Below are 26,121 nucleotides of genomic sequence, written 5' to 3' on the forward strand. Positions count from 1 at the left end.
TAGAGTGGAACCTTGCATCACATAGGTATAATTTGGGTTCCTCTTTCCCACATTCATCACTTTCCACTTGCTTACAGTAAACATCATCTGCCATTTGGACGCACAGTCTCCTAAGGTCATCTTGTGATTTAACAACTTTGAATAACTTTGTGCATTGGCAAATTTAATTACCTCACTAGTTATTCCCATATCTAGATCATTTATAAATATGTTAAAAAGCAGCGGATCCAACACAGACCCCTGTGGAACCCTACTATCTACTCTTCTTCATTGAGAATACTGACCATTTAACCCTACTCTCTTTTTTTTTCTATCCTTTAACCAGTTTTTAATCCACAATAGAACACTAACTGCTATCCGATGACTTTCCAATCTCCTCTGGGGTCCTTCATGAAGTATTTTGTCAATCGCATTTTGAAAATCCAGGTACAGAATATCGACTGGCTCACCTTTATCCACATGTTCGTTCACCCCTTCAATGAAATGTAGTAGATTGGTGAGGCAAGATTTCCCTTTACTAAATCCATGTTGACTTTGTCTCATTAATCCATGCTTTTGAATATGCTCTGTAATTTTGTTCTTTATAATAGTCTCTACCATTTTGCCCGGCACTAGTGTCATGTTCACCGGTCTGTAATTTCCTGGATCACCTCTGGAACCCTTTTTTAAAAATCAGCGTTACATTGGACATCCTCCAATCTTGATTTTAAAGATAAATTATATATTAGTAACAATGGTTCTGCAAGTTAATTTTTCAATACTATCAATACTCTGGAATGTATACCATCCAGTCCTGGAGATTTGCTACTCTTCAGTTGTCAAATTGCTCCACTACATCTTCCAGGTTTACAGAGATTTAATTAAGTTTCTCTGACTCGTCAGCATTGAATACCATTTATGGCACCGGTATCTCTCCCACATCTTCCTCGGTGAAGACCGAAGCAAAGAATTCATTTAATCTCTCCGCTATTGCCTTGTCTTCTCTGAGTGCCCCTTTTACCCCTCGGTCATCTAGCGGTCCAACCGATTCTTTTCTTTTTTCCAGATTCTTGCTTTTAATATAGCTAAACATGTTTTTACTGTGCGTTTTTGCCTCCAACGCGATCTTCTTTTCAAAGTCTCTCTTTGCCTTCCTTATCTGCGCTTTGCATTTGATTTGCCATTCTTTATGCAGTTTCCTATTATCTTCAGTCGGATCCTTCTTCCATGTTGTGGAGGATTTTCTTTTGGCTCTAATAGTTTCCTTCACTTCACTTTTTAACCATGCCGTCTGACATTTGCTCCTCCTCCTTTTTTAATAGATGAAATATATTTAGCATTGTCTTCCAGGATGGTATTTTTGATCAGCATCTATGCCTGATGTAAAATTTTTGACCTTCATAGCTGCTCTAATTTTTTTTCACCGTTCTTCTTATTTTATCATAGTCTCCTTTTTGAAAGTTAAATGGTGATGTATTGGATTTCCTGTGTGTACCTCAGAGCTTATATCAGATCTGATCATGTTATGATCACTGTTATCAAGAGGCCACAGCACCATTACCTCCTGCACCAGATCATTCGTTCCACTAAGGACTAGGTCTAGAATTAAAGCCTGTAAAATGTATTGGGGTTTAACGGAGGAATTGTAGGTTAGTGTTAGGCAAAATAAAAATATAAAAATCAGATTTTATCAACTAATCTCCACAGTCTTTTCCACTTAGTTTTAAAAACTTTGTACCACAGCATTAACAGAATCTAACAGGCACTGCAGGATCTAGTTTAGTATTAAGGGGGAATAAAAAGAGAGAGCGAGGGAAAAGCAAGCAGGACCTAGTTTAGTATTAAGGGGGGAATAAAAAGAGAGAGAAAAAAGCAAGCAGGACCTAGTTTAGTATTAAGGGGGGAATAAAAAGAGAGAGAAAAAAGCAAGCATCATTAACTAGTTGCCATAGTGTACAAACCCCTTTTCCCATAGTTTTAAACTGAAATTTTCTCTAGAAATAGGCATTTTCCCATAGTTTTAAACTGAAACCTTTTCTAGAGGTAGAAACTAAACAGCCCAAAACTCTTGTTCTAAAAGGCAATTATTTTCTGTTCCTTGGCTGCTGGAGAGGTAGTTCATCCAGCAACCTCAATTAAGTGTTAATTAAGGTGTGGGGAAGTAGAATACTTGCATAGGTTGCGGAGTCAGCTTCAAAGAGCCTGTTTAAAAGAGACCCCTTAGATTCAAAACTATATAAAGAGGAAAAGTCACACTGAACTTTCTTTCTGAGAAGTTCCGAGAGAGAATATTTCTCTGGTAAGTGAATGCTATTTTGCTTTGTGCTTTGGAAACTTAAAGATTGGGCTTTAAAGGAGGAATTGTAGGTTAGTGTTAGGCAAAATAAAAATATACTACTACTACTACTACTTAACATATAAAAGCAAATTTTATCAACTAATCTCCATAGTCTTTTCCACTTAGTTTTAAAAACTTTGTACCACAGCATTAACAGATTGAATCTAACAGGCACTGCAGGATCTAGTTTAGTCTTCCCGCCCACCCCTAGGACAGCTTTTCATTTATAGTCAGTTATTGTAATTAGGGTAACAAGCAAGGAGTGCTCTTACAGAGTTTTAAATACATTTCATTACCAACTAAGAAGGAAACACTAACTAAATCATACAATATACTATATAAACTAAAGGACACTTTTATATTAGGCTAATATCCTTAATACTGTAGCAAGTTTTAAATTACTGAAAAACTCAAAAACACTAAGATGGAGTCAGCAGTCCAGCAGCGAGAGGGGTGCTATCCAGTCTTTTGCATTGAGTGCCACATGTATGATTATCTCCCAGTTGGTGAGATGTCATATGTGTGTGCCTGATGCAAAGAGCTCCTAGCTCTCAGGGAAAGTGTCTGTTCTCTTGAGGCTAGAGTAGCAGACTTGGTGGAGCTGAGGGAGACACAGAGGTACATAGAGGAGACCTACAGGGATGTTGTAGAGAAGTCCCACCTCCAGTCTGGTAGCCCTTGTGCTACCTTGGAGGAGGGAGGTCTCCTAGAAGGAGAGCATCACCCTGGTGAAGTAGGAAGTATTCCTGTAGCCAGGACCTGCCCACCAGGGAATGTACTATTCTCTCGCACCGAGGATATGTCTCCAAGTGCTGTTCTGGAGGGAAAGGTTTGGACAGCTGTTGTAGTTGGTGATTCGATCATTAGGTATATAGATAACTGGGTGGCTGGTGGACGTGAGGATCGCCCGGTGACTTGCCTGCCTGGTGCAAAGGTGGAGGACCTCACGCATCACCTAGATAGGATTTTAGATGGTGCTGGGGAGGAGTCGGCTGTCTTGGTACATGTGGGTACCAATGACATTGGAAAATGTGGGAGAGAGGTTCTGGAAGCCAAATTTAGGCTCTTAGGTAGAAAGCTCAAATCCAGATCCTCTCCCATTCCACGCGCAGGGCCGAAGAGACAGGCAGAGCTCTGGAGTCTCAATGTGTGGATGAGACGATGGTGCAGGGAGGAGGGTTTTAGATTTGTTAGGAACTGGGCAACATTCTGGGTAAGGGGCAGCCTATTCCGAAAGGATGGGCTCCACCTTAACCAGGGTGGGACCAGGCTGCTGGCATCAGCATTTAAAAAGGAGATAGAGCAGCTTTTAAACTAGAAATGGGGGGAAGACCGACAGTCGCTCAAAAGCGCATGGTTCGGGATAAGGTATCTTTCAAAGATATCACCAAAACAGGGAAGATAGGGTATCCTGATAGTGAGGTTGCAAAAGAGACCGTAGTGGATCAGGTGTCCCTAAATAAAAATGAAAATCAGACAAAAGATTGCAAATTAGTATTGTCAAGTACTAAGCATGATGGAAATAGGAGCAACAAACACAGTTTGAAATGTCTATATGCGAATGCCAGGAGCCTAAGAAATAAGATGGGAGAGTTAGAATATATTGCACTAAATGAAAAATTAGATATAATAGGTATCTCTGAGACCTGGTGGAAGGAGGCTAACCAGTGGGACATACCGGGGTACAAATTATATCGTAGTGATAGGGTGTATCGAATTGGTGGAGGGGTAGCATTGTATATTAACAAGAGCTTTGAATCAAATAGATTGAAAATTCTGCAGGAAACAAAGCACTTCTTGGAATCACTGTGGATTGAAATTCCATGTGTAAAGGGGAAAAGGATAATGATAGGAGTGTACTACCGTTCGCCTCGCCAGATGACCAGACGGATGCAGAAATGTTAAAGGAAATTAGGGACGCAAACAAACTGGGCAACACAATAATAAAGGGTGAATTCAATTACCCCGATATTGACTGGGTAAATGTAACATCGGTAGGGAGGTAAAATTTATATGAGGCATGGATGCTGTTCAAAAACACCATTCTGGAAGCCCAGGCCAAATATATTTCGCATATTAAAAAATAAGGACGGAAGACCAAACGACAGCCGGCGTGGTTCAATAGTGAGGTGAAGGAAGCTATTAGAGCTAAAAGAAAATCCTTCAGAAAATGGAAGTAGGAACTGACTAAAAATAATAAGAAACGGCATATGGAATGTCAAGTCAAATGCAAAGCGCTGATGAGAAAAGCAAAGAGGGACTTCGAAAAAAAGATTGTGTTGGAGGCAAAAACACATAGAGGCATATTTTCAAAGCACTTAGCCTTCCAAAGTTCCATAGAAACCTATGGAACTTTGGAAGGCTAAGTGCTTTGAAAATATGCCTCCTTGTAAAACTTTTTTTTAGGTATATTAAAAGCAGGAAGCTGGCAAAAGGAATCGGTTGGACCGCTAGATGACTGAGGAGTAAAAGGGCTGATCAGGGAAGACAAAGCCGTAGCGGAGAGATTAAATGAATTCTTTGCTTCGGTCTTCACCGAGGAAGATTTGGGTGGGATACCGGTGCCGGAAATGGTATTCAAAGCTGACGAGTCGGAGAAACTTAATGAATTCTCTGTAAACCTGGAGGATGTAATGAGGCAGTTCTACAAACTGAAGAGTAGCAAATCTCCTGGACCGGATGGTATTCATCCCAGAGTACTGATAGAACTGAAAAATGAGCTTGCGGAGCTATTGTTAGAAATATGTAATTTATCCTTAAAATCGAGCGTGGTACCGGAAGATTGGAGGGTGGCCAATGTAACGCCAATTTTTAAAAAAGGTTTCAGAGGAGATCTGGGAAATTATAGACCGGTGACGTCAGTGCCGGGCAAAATAGTAGAGACTATTTTTAAGAAACAAATTACAGAGCATATTCAAAAGCATGGATTAATGAGACAAAGTGAACATGGATTTAGTGAAGGGAAATCTTACCTCACCAATCTACTACATTTCTTTGAAGGGGTGAACAAACATGTGGATAAAGGTGAGCCGGTTAATATTGTGTATCTGGATTTTCAGAAGGTGTTTGACAAAGTACCTCATGAAAGACTGCAGAGGAAATTGGAGAGTCATGAGATAGGAGGTAGTGTTCTATTGTGGGTTAAAAACTGGTTAAAAGATAGAAAACAGAGAGTAGGGTTAAATGAACAGTATTCTCAATGGAGAAGGGTAGTTAGTGGGGTTCCCCAGGGCTCTGTGCTGGGACTGCTGCTTTTTAACATATTTATAAATGACCTAGAGATGGGAGTAAGTAGTGAGGTAATTAAATTTGCTGATGACACAGTTATTCAGAGTCATTAAATCGCAGGAGGATTGTGAAAAATTACAAGAGGACCTTACGAGACTGGGAGACTGGGCGTCTAAATGGCAGATGACGTTTAATGTGAGCAAGTGCAAAGTGATGCATGTGGGAAAGAGGATCCCGAATTATAGCTACGTCATGCAAGGTTCCACATTAGGAGTCACGGACCAAGAAAAGGGATCTAGGTGTCGTCGTTGATGATACGTTGAAACCTTTATGCTCAGTGTGCTGCTGCAGCTAAGAAAGCAAATAGAATGTTAGGTATTATTAGGAAAGGAATGGAAAACAAAAACGAGGATGTTATAATGCCTTTGTATTGCTCCATGCTGCGACCGCACCTCGAATATTGTGTTCAATTCTAGTCACCGCATCTCAAAAAAGATATAGTGGAATTAGAAAAGGTGCAGAGAAGAGCGACGAAAATGATAAAGGGGATAGGACGACTTCCCTATGAGGAAAGGCTACAGTGGCTAGGGCTCTTCAGCTTGGAGAAAAACCGGCTGAGGGGAGATATGATAGAGGTCTATAAAATAATGAGTGGGGGAGTTGAACGGGTAAATGTGAAGCGTCTGTTCACGCTTTCCAAAAATACTAGGACTAGGGGGCATGTGATGAAGCTACAATGTAGGACATTTAAAAAAACTGGAGAAAACATTTCTTCACTCAATGTGTAATTAAACTGTGGAATTCGTTGCCAGAGAATGTGGTAAAGGCGATTAGCTTAGCAGTTTTAAAAAGGTTTGGGCGGCTTCCTAAAGGAAAAGTCCATAGACCGTTATTAAATGGACTTGAGGAAAATCCACTATTTCTGGGATAAGCAGTATAAAATGCTTTGTACATTTTTGGGATCTTGCCGGGTACTTGTGACCTGGATTGGCCACTGTTGGAAACAAGATGCTGGGCTCAATGGACCTTTGGTCTTTTGCAGTTTGGCAATACTTATGTATTTATTGGATATTTTCCTGCTTTGATTATGTTCTGATGTGTATCTCTCCTATTTGACAAGCAGGTAATGTTTCTTTGCTGTAAAGCTGTTAGAGAACTGAGTATTTTTTCTTTAGTTGGACACAAACAGGAAGCAAGAAGCAATATATATTTGAAATCTTGTTGACTGGGCTCTGATTGGCCTGGAGTTTGAAATTACCCAGTAGTTGTTGCTGGCTATTTATTCAGTCCTAGCCAGGAAGAAAAGAGAGCAGAATCTCGTTGCTGAGGCTCAGTAAACAGTTATATATCCTGATCTTTCCAGGTACTTTTCAAGGAAGTATGCAAAGGTTTAGTTAGTGTTATAATTGATCCATATTTCAGTTAACTGTTCTTGTTTACTATTTTGTTCCACTATTCAATCTTTTAAAAGACAATTAAAAATATTTAGTTTATTCCCTCTCTGTCTGGACTGATAAAGAATCCTGGTGGTTTGTGTTTTGGCTCTGTGAGTGCTTTCAGGGAACTGTGGGGCCACTGGGAGTGTGGCTTCAGTAACCTAGAAATCACTGGAGATAATTAGAGAGTGGGAGACATGCCCAGAGGCTTTTGTGACCCAGTAGTTGGGAGGAAGGTGGTAGTGTAGAACACGAGCAGCAGGTGCAGGCGGACCTGAGCTGTTCTAGGGATAGACCCTATAAGTGGCCGCTGGGTAACCCCAGGTGGGTGGCTTTGTGTTTCTTGACAAATATGGACTGATCCTTTGGAGACGATAAGGAAGGAGAAATTTTAGTTCTTACCTGCTAAGTCCCAAAGGATCAGTTCAGATTCCACTCTTCTCTACCATATTCTGCTTTATTGGGATTTTTTGTATTGATTTTTTGTTTCTTAGGCACAAGGTTCATGTTGGTTGTTCTATAAAGTTTGCATAAATTTATTAAAGTGGCAGTGTAAACCACATAGTCGCCTTAGGGATCACTTGCGGTATATCAAGTGCTATAAATAAACATAAACAAGTTCTTACTGCTTGGCTATTTGAATGCTAACAGGAACCTAATGCACAGGTTCCTCATAAGGCAAAGTTCTAAATTACTCTGTCTCCCCCCACTGATAGATAGGCACAACTCACAAGTATGGACAGATTCTTTGTGACTGAAGGAAAGAAGAGCAGGTAAGAACTAATTTATTCATCTATATCCAGGTATAGAAGAAAGTGGGATGTTTGACCACGGCAAAGGAAAACCTGGAGAGATGGATCTTAAAAATACTTGTTTATTGATGAAAAAAAGAACTCAACACAACCGTTGTGTTTCGGCCGTTAGGCCTGCATCAGGAGTATACAAAACACACATATATACAAATAAACATTGAATTAAAATTAAATGGAAATTATACAAAAGCAAACCTTATATAGATAAAAATTCAAAATCAAATACCAGAGTGTTAAAGGCAAATGGTAATGGAAAATATTACAGAATAAAAACTAATAAAATATTACGATGATCAAAAACATATAGAGAGAGACAGTTAAAGCATAAACAAACATTTATATACATCAGTTGCTAAATCCAATCCATACAAACAAAAATATGTGTATAAACATAAAATAGTATTTCATAAAAAATGTATACCATAAGCTACAAATAAATAAGTAAAATATCAAAAATAACCATACAAAGCATATAAATAATATACTTATATATGTTTATATATTTCTCAGAGAAGATAAACAGATATACATGATATGCATAGGTTTAGAAAGGAATATATAAACATATATAAGTATATTCAAGTGTACAGTTTTTCATAAAAAGATTACTGCCTTAATTTTTTAATATATTCCATACATTATATTTTATTTATATGCTTTGTATGGTTATTTTTGATATTTTACTTATCATTTATTTGCCTTTAACACTCTGGTATTTGATTTGGAATTTTTATCTATATAAGGTTTGCTTTTATATAATTTCCATTTAATTTTAATTTTCATTCAATGTTTATTTTTATATATGTATGTGTTTTGTAGACTCCTGATGCAGGCCTAATGGCCGAAACACAACGGTTGTGTTGAGTCCTTTTTTTCATCAATAAACAAGTATTTTTAAGATCCATCTCTCCAGGTTTTGCTTTGCCGTGGTCAAACATCCCACTTTCTTCTATACCTGTGTTCTCCCGTGGGGCGTTCGAGTTCTCCGCTTGACTGCTGATTGTTTTGTTCATCTATATCCACACATGTTTTATTCAGAATTATTAGCCACCTTTATGAAGAGATTAAGATGGTAATGTGTATAATAAATGCTCTCGGGCTGATGTAGAAATCTGCACAACCCTTTAACAAAGCAGCTTACTTCTGATTTTCCCACACTGTTCTTACTTCCAATGCAGTAAGAATTTTTAGTGTGGGGAAATCAGTAAAAACACTATGCTAAACGTTAGTGTGATGGGCATGCAAAACACATGCATAAGACTGAATTTTAAAATTTGCCTTCTATGTGTGTTTAAATCAAAAGCTCTTAATTTTTGCCTTTTTACTTTTCTCTTACTGCTGAATCTTTACTCTAGCTTAGGGCTTCAGGAAAGATTTCAGAACAAGAGAAAATGGGTCATCTGATAAGTGCAGCTCTTCACTTCATGGTCCAGTGAACCTCTGAACCCCCTAGTCCACCATACCCACCTTTTGGGATTTGGACACAGGAGTGATGCTTATTGGTTTCTACCTCTGGCTCTACAATCTTTTAACATTGTGTGCTTCCCTTTATTTGGCAGACTTGACCCCCAACTCACTGCTGGGGTCAAGTATAACTATTTCATGAGATGCATCAGAAAGAGGACATCATTGGGACACCTCCCTGGAATAGGTATTTATTATTGGTCTAGTGGTGTGCCACAGCATGGAGGCTGCCTGGTTGAGGACTTCCCTTTGCCAGGAGAACCCTGGACCTGATAGCCTAGGGCTAGAGGAAGAGGTGGTCAGGGGTCCAGGATGCACTGAGCCATGAAGGAATTTTTAATTTTATTTGTTGATTTTTGTGGCTTTCTCCCTGTCAGTTTGTGTGCCACCCCCCCCCCCCCCCCCTCACATACAGACAGGGAGATGGAAACAAATCCCTATTCAATAAACCATGTCAGATTACCTTGGTGGTGTGCAGTTTTTTTTTAGTATGCATTATTCTAATGCAGCAGTAATTTGCTTGGCATTAGTTTACTGAATCTGTAGTATAAGGCTTTTCTAGCTTGTGCGTTAGAATGCTATGCCATAAAGCAAGGTACGCTGATCTAGCACATAGCTTATTAAATTGGTCCCTCCATATACATGTCCACAAAACTTGACAGACAGAATCAAAAGTAACTGATAATGTAGGGTTTCAAGAGAAAAAGAAAGGAGAGAGAAAGGGAGAGAGAGATAACTTGTATAGTTAGATTTGACATTTAACAGCTTGTTTTAGCATATTGAAATTCTCCAATAAGACACTTTACTGAGGACTTAAAATAGTTAAGCCATGTCACCTAATATTTGTGGATCTTTCTGCCTACCTGTTATTTTGTTTAGTTTTTTTTAACAAAGTGTTTACAATAGGAAGAAAATATGTGGGCAATATTTTCATATTTCTTCTTTCTTTATAGGGTACAGTTAGTGGAGTGCTGCTAGTAACACCAAATAATATAATGTTTGATCCTCTCAAAACTGATCCATTGGTCCAAGAGAATGGTTTTGATGAGTATGGCATTATGTGTCCAATGGAAGAAGTGACATCAGCTGCCATGTACAGAGACATTTTGGATAGCAGAATAAAGGAGTCAGTACCAATGTAAGATATTGTTTGTACAATTTCAAAGTAATGGTGCACATTAGAGACTTAAATGATAGTTACAAAATATAATGTAAGAAACATTGGATCCTTGCTTGATACTCCCTAGCTATGGCTTTAAGGTGGGTTACATTTGAGAACTGGGGATCTCTTCTGTATACACCTGTTTTAATTTTTACATTTTCTGCACAATAAAGGTTGGTTAATTCTTTGGCTCCCTTTACTTCTTTGTTCTTACCTTCTGGTTATTGTGAAGGGAATAGTCTCTGTTTGATATACTCTTAGGTTGATGCACATCACCGGCTGTACCTCCCTGTTCATTGCAGTCACTCTGATTAAATCTCTGAGCTTGCAGTGGTGACTCCCGCGTGGTAAATGTGGCGAAACCCATAGGAATTGAATAGGGTTCATTGCATTTGCTGCGCCGGAAGTCATCAATGCAGCTTTGTAAAAGGAGTCCTAACTCTTCCTGCAATTCTGAAGTTCTAAATATTAGATCAGTGTAAATGGGCATACCATTTTCCCTGTCCAAGACAATCCAATATTTTCTTCCAAACTTCATCAGCCAGCTTCATTTTAGAGCCCATATTACCTGCATTTCAGTTGCTATAATACTTTTTATATAAGATAGCAATACTCCACTTTTTGTGCACCAAAGTACCAAGAGTATAACCTGATATGGTTGTGTCACTTTCATGCAGCTTGTATGTCTGTGTGGCGACCATTACATCCAAACCTGCCTCTGCCATTAAGGCTGGTAAGTTTGAGCTTTTATTACCTAAACAATAATCATTTTATTTTCATATCCTCCAGGTATTTCTTCTTTCTTTTGCCTCCCTCTTTCCTTTTATACCTTATTATCTTCTTGCCCTCTCTGTTGCTTTGTGAGGTTTGCTTTTTTTGTTGATGAATGTTTTCCTTATGTTAGAAACAGATTAAATCGGGTTGTCCATCTTGTTTGTTAACCTTTCATTCAGTTCAAACTCTTGACCATGCATGATCTGAGCTGCTCTAGGTTCTTTCTTCTCTTAGCCAAATGCAGACCATCATTGCATTAATCTTTTATTCATTCAGGTAGAGCTTCAACACTTCCCCCACAAAAATTTGAAACCCTCCTCTTTACCTGCTCTGCAGCCAGGCATCGAAAGCTCTTGGTGCTGTATAGTTTGCCCATCTCATTAATCATACCCAGGAAATATCTCAGAACAGGTTAGTGTTTTGGATTGCTGTTGAAGACATCTCACTAACTTCATGATTTCTTGTATTATGGCAACTTGATTCCTAGCTAGGTTTTTTTTTTTTTGTTTGTTTTTTTTTAAATCCCAATTGGACTGACATCCAGTTTGATGCCACTGAAAATTCATTTTGTATTCTGGGTAGGCAAGGATTCAGGTAAACATTTGACCTTATTTTCCTCTCATCTTGTCCCTTCTCCTTCATCACCTGAATATGATTTGATAAATCTCTTCTAGAAGCCTCTAATACTGCACTTGGCTCTTTTCTTTTACAATGGCCTCAACCATCACCTCTTTCAACATCAGATGCTTCTATGAGACTTTGAGGCATTCTGTATTGGTAAATTGTGAGAGACTTGTCTCTAGCTTCCAGCACCTATCCTATCTGAGCCCACTGTAATCTATTTATCATATCCTTTGTGGGAGTAAAGGTAAACTTGGTGAACTCTTGATATGGGAGGTAGCTTCTTCCATTTTTGAGCAGTTCTACCCTCACTTTATAGTAAGCTGTTTTCATTCTCTATTCGAAACGCTAGATATAGATTGGGCAACAGTGATGTCTTCAAAGGATGGTCACTTAAAAACTACTGCTCTTCTAGTTATGTGTTTTATTTTTGTTTCTGTGTGAAATTTTTTACATTTGCTCTCCTATTTCTCCTTTGGAATTGCTAAGAAATATGTATGGAAAATAAGAAAAAAACGCAGGGAGCAGTTTTTCCAAGCCAAATTAAAAGGTTTGACATTGAACAATTACTGAGTACCTATTTAAAAAGTTACAAAAATATAGTTTAGATCATACTACTGGTTGTTAAAGCCAGCAGCTGATTGGAGAAGCACTCTGAGGTATATAATGGCTCAGTGGTAACCTTTTTACTAACAGACGAGCCTAAACTTGCAAATGTGCAATAGAACAAACAAGCTAGCTTAGAAGTATGAAAATGGTCTCTTTGAGACAATTTCCATATGATGGAAAATACCTCAGTAGCCCAGATCACACTAAAGCTTAGTGTACTAGAATGGGCCCAGTGTTTTTCATCAGTCAAAGATGTCTAGTTCAATCATAGTGCAAAAATTAGTGTAAAATTAAAACAATTTCAGTTAACAGGCATGTTCAAAAAGGAGCAAATGTGTCAAGATACAGTAAGTGTTATAGGGTTTTTTAAATGGTTGCAGCTGGCAGTATCTATCTATAAATTAATAATCTGTAGCTTTTTATTGGATTTTAATATTTCAGCATCTTTTATTCTGTTCCTCTACCTTGAAGATTGGGGATTGGAAAGGTAGAGAAGAAATTACTAAACTTATACAACCCTGTCTTGCCCCTCAGTCGGGGCTAATTTAAGCTCCCCGGGTTAGGTCCTGAGTACATGGCTCACGGAACAGATTTATTTCTCAAGTGAGCTTGGGTGGAGGCTGTGGCCAGGCCAAAAACCTGGTAGGATCTTCATCTGGTAATCTTTCTCTGGGTTCTCTTAAGTCCACTCTCACTCAAAAATTATTAGCAGTCGTCGGACTAAACTTCAACTGGCATTACTTAAAACTCCAGAAAAAAAAAAGTTCAAAACACAAATTGATATGTACAGTTAGGGCATATAATCTGGGTCAGTTTCATACAGCATCTTCTCCAAATCACCAAAAGAAATGTAACCAGTCATTAATCATCTCCAACACAGTTTCCTCTTGTCCTTCTGTCCCATCCCAGATCAGCGATTCCTCTGTGCATGAAATGAATGTCCTACTATAAGTGAGGCTCTCCTGCTCCCACTTCTCCTACTTAGGGTGTCTTTTCCCCCAGGCACTGTAGGCACAAATACAATAACAGAAAATCACTCAGATAGTAATTACTGTGGACTTGTTTGCAAGAAATATGACTACATCTAAGGTGGCCCTAAGGTTCTGGTAGTGCTACCCCAAAGATGAATAATGCCAATGTGGAAATATATTATTTATTATAGATAAAAATAATAATCAAATATGACAAGCAAGCTACAAAAATAATCTAAGTATTACACAAAATAGATGTATAGAGATATATATGGTTACATAGCTACAATACTTTTTTGAGAAAGATTACAAAGCAACAGCTGTATTAGGCTATAGACCATGTATCTGAAAATAACCAATCCTTAGCAAGCTAAAGATAAGTGACTGTCTAGACCCTGAACTATAGAAGAAAATCCCATACTCTTACCTTAGAGGTCCGCAGCTTCAGCATCAGATGGGCGATGAATTGGCTCCTCTTCAGGGCTCTAGATGTACACAGTGATCCCCCCGGTTAGTGTCAGGTACAGTCCGACGAGTCCTTTCCCTGCAGAGGCAGCTGAATTTTCTATCTGGTAAAAGCCGTAAATAATCAGCTCCTGAATTCTTCCTTGTACTGAACTTAGCACATAAAGATACAGTTCATAGGCGTTACTGACAGTTCAGTCCCTCTCCTTAGAGAAATGTATACTCCATCAGGTCGACTTTTCTTTCTTCTCTCCTATTCAAACCTACCTAGGCCACTGTTGGCTCTGCCCTGATGGCCTACAGGTGACAATCCGGGACCAATTAGAAACTGCATGCATCTGTCCAAAAGGTGATATACAGTCCCAATAATGAGGTGCTGTTGTGCTTCCAGATCACTTTATCAGGAGTGGTACAGGAAGCCTTGCTAACAAGGATTACCTCTTCCCGTGTTTCTGTGAAACTCTCTCCGCAGCTTCACATGAGAGAAACTGGAGGGCTAGTGCAGGTAGACAGCTTGTCCTTGGATGATGTCAGCTAGCACAGTGCTTTCCAGGAAATCATACAGAATCCGTGATGGTATTTAGAAAAGATGGTTCATGGTCTACAAATACAAGGGATAACCCTACAGTTCTCTCCCCCCCCCCCCCCCCCCCCCCCCCCCCCCTTCAGTGTGGAATAACTACAAGGGATTCCATTCCATCTTCAAACTTAACTAACTATACAACTAGATAGGTTAGAACCAGAACTCATGGTCAAGACCAAAGAGATTCATAAAAAGGGATAATATAAAAAGCAAATCTTAAAATCACCACAAATCATAAATGGAAAACTAGAAGCAAATAACTTCAGTAGTAGAACTTCAGTCAATCATAAAACAATGATCAAAAGTCAGCTTCATAAATGAGCTAATACAACAGATAATTGAATACAAGAACAAATGATAATGCATTAGTAAAATGTCTCAACACATGAAATGATACCAAATGCATGGCAAAAGCACAAGCATGACTTGTTTATTTATAAATATGCCTATTCTGTTCTATCTGCAAGATTCTAAGAGGAGAATAAATGAACTTATACAAATAGCAATATCAAAACAACATTAAACAAAACAAAACTGACAAACACTAAACCCAAAATAAAACTAAATCATACGTTATAAATTTGTTTTTTTTTAATCAATTAAAAACCAGGCGGCCATGCCTCAGTGTCTGCTGCTTTATTATACCACCCTCAGTCCTGGAGCACATATTCAGCGAGAGAGATAACTAAAAATTATGTTGAAATAAGACAGTCTTAAGAGCCACCTTAAAATCCTTTAAATCTCTTAGTGCTCAAATATTAGCAGTCAGAGTATTCCACAACAGTGGACCAACTATATAAAAGATAAATCTATATTCTTCAAGATGCACTACCTTATAAGAAGGGACATCTAATAAATTAGTTGTCGAAGATTGTAATGAACTAGCAGGTTGGAGAAGATGCAAAAACCATAGGAGAAATCTTGTTAATAAGTACCTTTAAATACCAACATCAGTATCTTCTAACGAATTCTATATTCTACCGGTAACCAATGTAATATAACCAAAGACCGTTAAGGAAGACCTATCAAGAGGCCACTGCAGTAATCAAAATAAGGTATTACGGTACTTTCTACTACTATTTGGAAGTTTTCTACAGTTAACAAATCTTTCAAGCATTTAACAGCCTTCAGCTTTTAGAATGTAGTCTTAATCATTTTACTCACTTGATCATGCATAGTAAGTGAATAATTCAGTATCATACCTAATCATTTTTTGAACAAACTGGATTCCAACACCATAAATCAAACATAACTGAGGAAATGTTGGTATTGGATGACTAGGTAGAATCATGAGATACGTTTTATTCATATTTAACTTCAAATGAATAATCTTCATCCATTGATTAATCATGTTCAGTGACATAATCAAGAATGTCAAAGTCGTTGAATATGATCTAATTTTAAAGAAAAACTGGATTTCGTCCATATATATTCTATAGTTAAGTCCCAATGTGCCCAACAAAACACTCAAAGTTCTCAAAAAGACATTAAATAAGGTGGAGGATTACTCTAGGTTGGCCTTCACAAAATCTTGGAATCTCATTGTCAACACAGTTGGACTTTGACGAATGATGTGCTGCAGATGGAAAACCTTCCCGCACCAAAAGACAGAAATCGGGAACAAGATGCCCCTCAGGACAGTGAATATGGGGATGACAGTGGAGGTGGTAAGATCGCCAACAGCAAGATCATCAACAGAAGCATCATGATTGTGGTCAGCAACTTGAATGCCATCATGATCAACAGTAAGTTCAATAGTGAGAGTCTTTAAACATGAGGATCTGACTCAGGTCTTGAGTAAAGTCAATAGGATGTCTTCGGAACACATTCAGAACTTCAATCTCACTGTATCTGTGTCAAGATAGAGAAACTCCACCAACAGTAGCAAAAGAATACTTGGGCACAGCAATCAAACAAAGTTTATTGGGAATGGGAAAATGATTGGTAACATCATGCTTAAAAGTGACCGTGAGTTCATTTCAGGGTAAACTAAGAAACCAAACATTGTTCACAATGGCCACAGTAGTATCTGAAAAATCATCATACTTAGTCATGTTAACCTTATCTCCTGAACATGCACAGTGGACAAATGGCATAGAGTTTCAGTGGGATCTTTCAGAAAAGGTTTACCAGGGCATAGCCAATGAATGTCCTTGCTTTCTGACAAAAGAGCTAAATTAGGTACTAAATATTGCTGTGGGTTATCATGTTGGTAAGTGATGTGTTCGGAAGTCTCTGCACGAAGGTGCAGATTATCTGTCTTTCCAAGTACCCATATTAATGACTTGTTAATACACATTCCCGGGCAAAATGAAAACAAAAGCAATTTCCATACGTTCCAAATCCACATATAATGGAATGGCAGTACCCAAATGAAAAGCAAATTGATTGGCAATCATGTAACTTTGGCAAAAGCATCACGGATTACTTATGAGGAGACCAAATAGGTAGGTATATTAGACCTTGCATAAGATTACTAGTACTATTATCCAATTCCCTAAATAAATCATACATAAGTTCCCGCACAGGTTACTTGTAAGTGTGTTCCTCGTTCATCATGCCTTTAATCATGAACAATTCAGCAGAATTAATATCAATTTTGTGGGAATGTAAATTGACAACGGTGACTGTATCCTGTAGGGTTCTGCCTTAGGCAATCAGTTAATGTTGGAAACTAATTTGGGACCTAATATCTTTCATGTCAGCTTGAAATCCTTTCACTATGGATTGCAGTTTACTTATAGATACAGCATTAGCAATAGATATGGATGATCCAAAAAGTGACCCAAGGGCAGTAAAAAGAAGAGTACCACTAACAAAATCAAAGAATCATTTGGGTCTAGCATTCTGGGATTGGACGGGTTTGACTGTTACCTTCTCTAACTGACTCAGAATGCTATTTACATTAGCAGTGGAATATTGCATATGGGCTTTAAACCGTAGTTGTCTACTAGAAGTACATATAGGTGTACTCTGATTAAAATGTTTCTGGAGAACATGAAGTGGATTAAGGAAAACAAAAGATTTCTGCGTAACAATCTGAGATTGGGTAATCAGGAAGCCATGAGTATCTTAAAGGATGACACCAGATATGGGACCAGGTTCAATCAATTTGTCAACAGATCCAATCGGTAGGGAGAGACCAGGAACAGAATCTTGAAAACTCATTTCTGCATCTGAAAAATAAAGAACAAACTATCTATACTGCTTCTGAATTAATTTGGTTCATTTCAATGTGCACATCCAGGTAAATGTTTTTTTATTCTTTTTTTTATAATTTTGAAACTTAGTGCACAGAATAAACTGCTTAAAGAAGTACAGATCATATTCAAATACAAAGTCATCCCAGAAAAGGAAATTTAAGTATTAAACAGGAAAAACAATTGGTCTCTCTTAGACCACAATAAATGAGAGGAGGAGAAAATAAAAGTAGGAGTAACAAAAAGGAAATAAATGTATTAAAGAAAGACTATTAACACTGAATAAACTTTTTTTCTCTATTTACAATCAGCAACTTCAAGCGGAAGTCCCTGGTAACCTCTTCATGTCTTAAAAAAGATTTTAATTGTTCAGGAGCAAAAAAAGGTATACATGACTCCCACATAATGCATCACACATTTACAAGGATAACTCAATCAGAAAGAGGCTCCTAGTTATCTAACTTATTGACGCATAGCCAAAAAAGCCTTTCTTCTTTCTTGGGTGATCTTTGTAATATCCAGAAACAGCCATACTTTTTGGTAAAAAAAAATTCCTGAGATTTTAAAAAATACAGATGGAGAAGCAAATTTAGATCCTCAGACAAAAATAATCAATAAAGTAACACATCCCACCACTTCTTCAGATTTCTGCAGGTACTTTATTTATTCATACTTGTATCCCACAATTATCCAAAAACAAGTTTTGGTTCAATGTGTCTTACATTTAAAGTTGTTAGAGATTATATTGATTCAGCTACATTTACAAGGTTATGTGATGATTTGTTTTTCAATGGTTGGCAAGATAACTATTACTGCGTTTGGAATACTCATTGGGTTTCTTGAGAAGGTATATCTTAGATCTTTTCTTAAATAAAAAGATGCATTACAGTTAGAGGCTGTGTTGTATATTGTTGTTCCAGAATGATTACTGCCTATTTTACTCATATAATTTCCTGAAGAGGTAGGTCTTCAGGTCTTTTCTGAACTGGAAGTAGTTCATGATGCTTCTTATGACTATTGGAATTGAGTTCCACCATTTTGAGCCCAGGGAGCTAAATCCCACCGTTTAGGTGGACTTGTACAGTATTTTTTTTGCAGCTGGACAGGTGAAGTAGTAGGTAACCTCTGGTTCCTGGGTTTGCATTTCTTGGTGATAGTTTGATCATGTCTAGCATGTAGTTTGGTGACATGCCAAACCGTATTTTGAAGATGATTGTACCAGTTTTGAAAAATAGTCTGGCCTTGATTGGGAGCCAATGTAGCATTATGAGTAGTGGGTTGCTCTATCATATTTTGACTTTTTGAATGTCAGTCTTGCTGCTGTGCTTTGGATGATCTGCAACAATCTTTGCAGCCTATGTATGCTGAATTACAGTAGTCTAGTTGGGACAATTTCAGCGTCTGTACTATAAGACGGAACGACTGTCCGGGGAAATAGCCTCTGATCTTCTCAGTTTCCATAGTATTTTGAAGCTTTTTGACTTGATTGCAGCAACTTGGTCTTCAAGGGTCAGATGTTTGTCGAGAATGATTCCTAGTATTTTTATTTGTTTTGATTGTATAAGATTGTTGATCTATTATGAGGTTTTGGTAAGTGGTGGGATTGTGCTGGCTGGATAGAACCAGTGAAATCAACAAGGCAGATAGAATCTGGTCCTCCTTCAAGATACCAACAACTCAAACTCTGGAATCATTCAAAGAGGTAACAAGTACAAATCACTTGATGGTAAGCTATACAGGAGTAGATGTCGAGTCCATGGAGGCTGTAGGCTTAGTAGCCCCTTTCCACTTCATGTGAGGCATTTTTCTTAGGCAATATCAAAAGACAACGCTTAGCACAGACACAACAGCATTCAGTTCACTTCAGCCATAGCATCTAGGGTAAATTTACTGGGATGGCACAGTCTCAGCTAATTAATATGGACCCGTTTAAGGTTATCTTCACCTTGAGTATTTTTCTTGAGGCAAATTTGATATGCCAAAGATGAAGCCTTTTCCACAATAGGGAATGAACCATGTCAACTGGGCAAGCATTTATTTTCTTTGGCCTTGCTTTTTGCCAAAATTGTAATAGAGTACCTTGTTGTCACTTTGATATTCCTTGGAGGTAGTCCCTTGATCATAGTAGGCTTTTCTACCTCTAGCAGCGGCACTGTCCAAATTCTTTTGGGCAAATGCACTCTGCAAATGTTGGTGTAAATGAACGACAGTAGTAGCAACTGGATAGATTCACATCATTAGTTCTGTACAACAAATGAACAAGTAATATCATTTCCCTACTTGTCATTTCAAAAGGAGACATGCCTGTGAAACAATGAAGTATGGTATGCTATGTGTAATTTACTTTTCACTCTGAGCATCTTCCACATGTGCAGGATCATGTCTGCAATGAAGTGGGATCCTTGGTCTTAGTCTACTCTCAGGGGCAGCCCCCCCATCTGCTGAACACATTCAGTTTCAAGGTAGCAGTGGTTTACATGGTGCAATTCGGTGCTGGTAAGCACTTCTCCCACTTGGTAAACAAGCAAGTGACAGTAAGCATATACTTATTGCCATTTGTGGAGCGGACTTCAGGACCAGTCCAGTCAATCTGAATATCAGACCAGGGCATAGCAATACTCGTATTCCTCAATGGTGCTCAATGAAATGGAGAAGATGGTTGGAAATGACAGGTTAAACAATGTCTGGTGTACAACTGCACATCCTGCCACGTATGGGGCCAGTAGGCCACTTGATTCTGGGTCTCATAGGTAACTCCTTCGCCTCGATGCCCTGCATAGGGTTCATCATGAGCATGTTGCAACATGATATCTTGATATGCATGAGGTACAACCCATTGCACAACACCATGCTTACTTGTCTGAGTGAGCAGGACCTCGTGGAGCCTGAGTTTATTTCTGGAGGCAGAGTATCCTCAGCCTGACACTCCTCTTCTGTAAAGGATGTTCCTGAGGGTTCAGAATGAAGTTGTAACATTTTCAATAATTGAATCTTCTTTCTAAGCTGTGACAAGATTAAATGGTGGGACTTCACTACACCACTGGAGCATAGGCGTCTTGTCAGCTTTCTTCATTTGCCATCAGGTAACAGCATGGTTTTGAATCCTGGGAATCACCATAACTCTCCCATCACAGCACCTTCTTTGGCAAATTGATCTGCCAGGTCATTGTTTATCAGGATTATCGATCTTGGCATGACCCTTTACCACCTTCCAAAAGATGGTCATGTCATTGTCCTGTACCAGTCGATCTAAGGCTAGGATCAAGTTTCCATGATGTACTGATTTTCCTTTGGAGTTCAACATGTTAGTCTTCCACACGGGTAAATGGGACACAAAATTCTGTCTCGTGTAATCTGAGTCCGTGCAAATAGTTCCCGAATCCCTTTCTGGACCGACAGCCACCAAAGCTATGACGATCTCAGCATATTGATTGGTCTGGAAACCCAATCTGTACTTCAAGGTCTATTTAGGAGTAGGTTGTTTCCACACCAGACCAACTCCAGCAACCAGATCATGGTCTGATTCCTGGTGAACGCATAGACATCAATGTAGGCCTTGGGAATATTGGCATAGAACTTCTCATCGTATAGATGGTGATGTTGGGCTCCACTTCCTCTGGTGGGAAATCAGATTCTGGAACACCTGCAAGGGCATCATTCTCTGCACACTCATGCAAATCTGCCATACCTTGCATTGCAATGTTTCTGAGCATACCGTACCTTCAAAAGCTGTCCTTGGAGAGCTAAAGTCCAAGAGACTAACTGGCAGACACTTGACCAATCTTGATTTGGTTGCTACACAGGAAACGGATGGGTTGATGACATGTCTCCAAAATAAGCTTCTTGCCTTGGATATTCCTCCTGAAATGTTGTAGAGCCCAAACAGTGGACAACAGCTCTTTCTCACAGAGTACAACTTCTTAAAATTATAAAGGCACTAGGAAAATAGGCCAGTTTCTGTGAGAAATGAAACGGGCGCTAGCAAGGTTCTTGTCTGTCCCGTGCCCTTGCTCTGCAGCCACGTGGCGATTGTCATCTGTCCCCTCCCCCCCCCCCCCCCCCCGTAGCCATGAAGCGATTCTCTTCCGTCCCCTGCCCCCTCCCCCTGCAGGCACCCACCGATTCTCCCTTAGAGTTGCAGGGTTCTGTCCCCTGCTCCCCCCTCTCCAGGCACCCAGCGATTGTCCTCTGTCCTCTGCCCCCCCCCCCCCTCTCTAGGCACCCAGTGATTGTCCTCACAGAGAATTAGGTGGAAGCACACCACAAATTGAAGATGAGAAGAGTCTTGAAAGGTTCTTATACTATGCACTGTTTGCCTCTGAACGGTTTTTATACTATGCACTCTGCCTCACCAGCTAAATGCACCCAGAGGGGAAGGCAATGAAATTTCCACTGAAAGCATGCTGCTTAGTTGCTGCACAGCAGGTGTCAGCCATTCACATTAGAGTAGGAGGTGAAAAGGAGCCTTGTAGGCTGTAGAAGGATTACATATAGGAGGAATTGTAAGGATCTGTCACCTTCTCCTGCCTCCAGCAGAGAAGCACTGTTAGTCTCTTGCTGTTCAGCATAAACAAAACTCCTATTAGCAGTGCATCCAGCGGAAAATCAGCTGCTAGCTGCAGCCAAGGAACGGAGATAAAATTAAAAACACAGCGCGATAAGGCAAAGCGGCAAACTTTAATGTTGAGGCTAGCTTCCTCCCTCCTTCCCTGTGACGTTCAGGCTGGCTGGCTGGCTCCCTCCTACGTTCAGGATGCCTGCCTGCCTGCCACGTTCGTGCGTGTAATGTATCGGTCCTGTCGTTCGGTTGCCTAGCATTGTTGGTGCTGTTTGATTGGTCCTCCGTGGCTCCGCTCTCGACTTCATGACGTTTGACGCGAGGGCGGGGCAGACAGTCATACAACTGCGATCTACACCATGACGGAAGTTGGAGATGGAAAATGTTGCTTCATTAGAACGTTGGGGTGTGAATTATGCTCGGAAGGGGCGTGGCTGAGGGCATGTGTAGGAGTGAGGGTGAGTGGTGGTGACAGCCTAGGAGGGTGAGTGGTCCTGACAGCCTACCCTAGGAACAGTAGATTCATTGCTTCAGTAAACGTTGGAGGTGAGAATTATTTATATAGATTTGCTGGCATAGGCCATGACCCGCTTATCAGAATCATATTTCTAATATAAGACTGCACTCAGAGAGTGTTTGGAATATCCTAGGTCAATGAAGAACTCAAGACCCCCCTCCGGGTATGTGACGTAGGGAAAGTAGGTAAGCTGATTATTCAGCTCCTGCATGGCGGTTTCCTGTTCTGGACCCCAAATCCAGGGCTCATCTTTCTTCAGTAATTTGACCAAGGATCTCAGCATACTGATCTATGAACTGCTGAGAATCATTGCATATCCCCAAAAAGGAACATAGTTTGGTGAAATTGGTAGGTCTTTTCAACTATTGTAAGGCCTGCACTCGCTTCTTCTGAGGTCGCAAATCCTTAGCAGAAATTTCATACCTTAAGTCAGTGGTTCCTAAAACTGGTCCTGGAGGCACCCCAGCCAGTCAGATTTTCAGGATATCCACAATAAATATTCATGAGAGAAATTTGCATGCACTACCTCCACTGCATGCAAATCTGTCTCATGAATATTCACTGTGGTTATCCTAATGTAAGGAAAGTAATTAAAAGCAAGAGAAAAAGGAAACCGATATGGTTCTCCAAGCAAGTGGCTGAGAAAATAAAGGCTACAGAGTTGGCGTTCCAGAAATACAGAAAAACTCAAGAAAAGGAACACGAGGAGGAATACTGGATGAAACTGAAAGAAGCCAAGAGAGAGATACGCCTGGCGAAAGCGCAAGCGGAAGAACAAATGGCTAGAAATGTAAGGAGGGGTGACAAAAATTTCTTCAGATATATAAGTGAAAGGAGAATGACTAAAAAGGGAATTGTGAGACTAAAAGATACTGCGAACCGCTACGTGGATAATGATGAAGAAAAAGCAAATTTGCTAAATAGATACGTTTGTTCTGTTTTCACAGAAGAAAATCCTGGAGAAGGACCGCGATGGACTGCAAAAAGTACAAATGAGATTGAAGTGGATAGAGCACCATTCACGGAAGAGAGTGTGTATGAACAGCTTGAAAAGCTAAAGGTGGACAAAGCCGTGGGACCGGATGGGATCCACCCCAGGATATTGAGGGAGCTCAGAGAGGTTTTGGCAGGTCCTCTTAAAGATTTGTTTAATATATCCTTGCAGACGGGAGAGGTTCCGAGGGATTGGAGAACGGCGGAGGTGGTCCCTCTTCACAAGAGTGGTGGTAGGGAAGAAGCTGGAAACTACAGGCCGGTAAGCCTCACTTTGATTATTGGAAAAATAATGGAAGTGATGCTGAAGGAAAGGATAGTGAATTTCCTGAAAGCCAATAAGTTGCAAGATCCGAGACAACATGGTTTTACCAAACGGAAATCGTGCCAAACGAATCTCATTGAATTGTTTGATTGGGTGACAGGAGAATTGAATCAGGGACGAGCTATAGACGTAATCTACTTAGATTTCAGCAAAGCTTTTGACACGGTTCCCCACAGGAGGCTCTTAAATAAACTGGATGGGCTGAAGATAGGACCCGAAGTGGTGAACTGGATTAGGAACTGGTTGACGGACAGAAGCCAGAGGGTGGTGGTGAATGGAATTCGCTCGGAGGAGGGGAAGGTGAGTAGTGGAGTGCCTCAAGGATCGGTGCTGGGACCGATTCTGTTCAATATATTTGTGAGTGACATTGCCGAAGGGTTAGAAGGTAAAGTTTGCCTATTTGCGGATGACACTAAGATCTGTAACAGAGTGGACACCTGGGAGGGAGTGGAATACATGAAAAAGGATCTGAGGAAGCTAGAAGAATGGTCTAAGGTTTGGCAATTAAAATTCAATGCGAAGAAATGCAAAGTGATGCACTTAGGGAATAGAAATCCTCGGGAGACGTATGTGTTAGGCGGGGAGAATCTGATAGTTACGGACGGGGAGAGGGATCTTGGGGTGATAGTATCTGAGGATCTGAAAGCGACGAAACAGTGTGACAAGGCGGTGGCCGTAGCTAGAAGGTTGTTAGGCTGTATAGAGAGAGGTGAGTCATTGGTGAGGCCCCACCTGGAGTATTGTGTTCAGTTTTGGAGGCCGTACCTTGCGAAGGATGTAAAAAGAATTGAAGCGGTGCAAAGAAAAGCTACGAGAATGGTAAGGGATTTGCGTTACAAGACATATGAGGAGAGACTTGATGACCTGAACATGTATACTCTGGAAGAAAGGAGAAACAGGGGTGATATGATACAGACCTTCAAATATTTGAAAAGTATTAATCCACAAACGAACCTTTTCCGGAGGTGCGAAAGAGGTAGTACGAGAGGACATGAAATGAGATTGAAGGGGGGCAGACTCAAGAAAAATGTCAGGAAGTATTTTTTCACGGAGAGAGTAGTGGATGCTTGGAATGCCCTCCTGCGGGAGGTGGTGGAAATGAAAACGGTAACAGAATTCAAACACGCGTGGGACAAACATAAAGGAATCCTGTTCAGAAGGAATGGATCCTAAGGAGCTTAGCCGAGATTGGGTTGCAGAGCCGGTGGCGGGAGCCGGGGATAGTGCTGGGCAGACTTATACGGTCTGTGCCAGAGCCGGTGGTGGGAGGAGGGGCTAGTGGTTGGGAGGCGGGGATAGTGCTGGGCAGACTTATACAGTCTGTGCCAGAGCCGGTGGTGGGAGGAGGGGCTGGTGGTTGGGAGGCGGGGATAGTGCTGGACAGACTTATACAGTCTGTGCCAGAGCCGGTGGTGGGAGGAGGGGCTGGTGGTTGGGAGGCGGGGATAGTGCTGGGCAGACTTACACGGTCTGTGCCCGGAAAAGGACAGGTACAAATCAAGGTAAGGTATACACAAAAAGTAGCACATATGAGTTTATCTTGTTGGGCAGACTGGATGGACCATGCAGGTCTTTTTCTGCCGTCATCTACTATGTTACTATGTTAATGATGTCCCTGGCCTCTAAGGTGTTGAGAATCTCTTGAACTGATTCACAGGAAGCCAGTGGAATCATATATTGGAGCACAAAGACAGGCTTACTGTTTGAATCTTTAGGTATTCTGGTGACATACAGATCAGTAAGGCTGCAAACATAGGAGTCTACAGCAAAGATGTTGTACAACAACTCATTTAACTACACATTTTCTTCATCAGTAGTACAAGCATCAGCCTGCTCTACCTGTTCTTGCATTATGTTATCAAACTCAAAGAAAGGTTGGTTGAATGGAACCTCCACTTGCTCTACAATGTCCTCCTGAAGAGATGAAGTTTTAATGGAATGCACAATTCTAGGAGTCTAGGATAAAGACAACCTCCTGGACAAAATCAAGAAGTCATCCTCCAACCTTACTTGTGAACATGTTGCATCATATTGCCAGACCAAATCAAGAGAGCAGGCCTCTAGGAGAGGTAAATAAACATTCAGG

At 40.1% G+C, this 26,121-nt stretch overlaps 1 protein-coding gene across 2 annotated transcripts in view; it reads left to right on the top strand.

Annotated features, from left to right (window-relative positions):
* OXR1 (oxidation resistance 1) overlaps positions 1–26,121 on the top strand; it is a 388,442-nt gene that overhangs the window by 125,454 nt on the left and 236,867 nt on the right. For both annotated transcript variants that reach the window (XM_030217988.1, XM_030217996.1), the window contains exon 6: positions 10,211–10,395. In XM_030217988.1, coding sequence (XP_030073848.1) covers positions 10,211–10,395 — 185 coding nt within the window. The remainder of the gene's footprint in view (positions 1–10,210; positions 10,396–26,121) is intronic.

The sequence above is a fragment of the Microcaecilia unicolor genome, chromosome 1 (genome assembly GCF_901765095.1).
Source record: "Microcaecilia unicolor chromosome 1, aMicUni1.1, whole genome shotgun sequence".
Classification (NCBI taxonomy): Eukaryota; Metazoa; Chordata; class Amphibia; order Gymnophiona; family Siphonopidae; genus Microcaecilia; species Microcaecilia unicolor.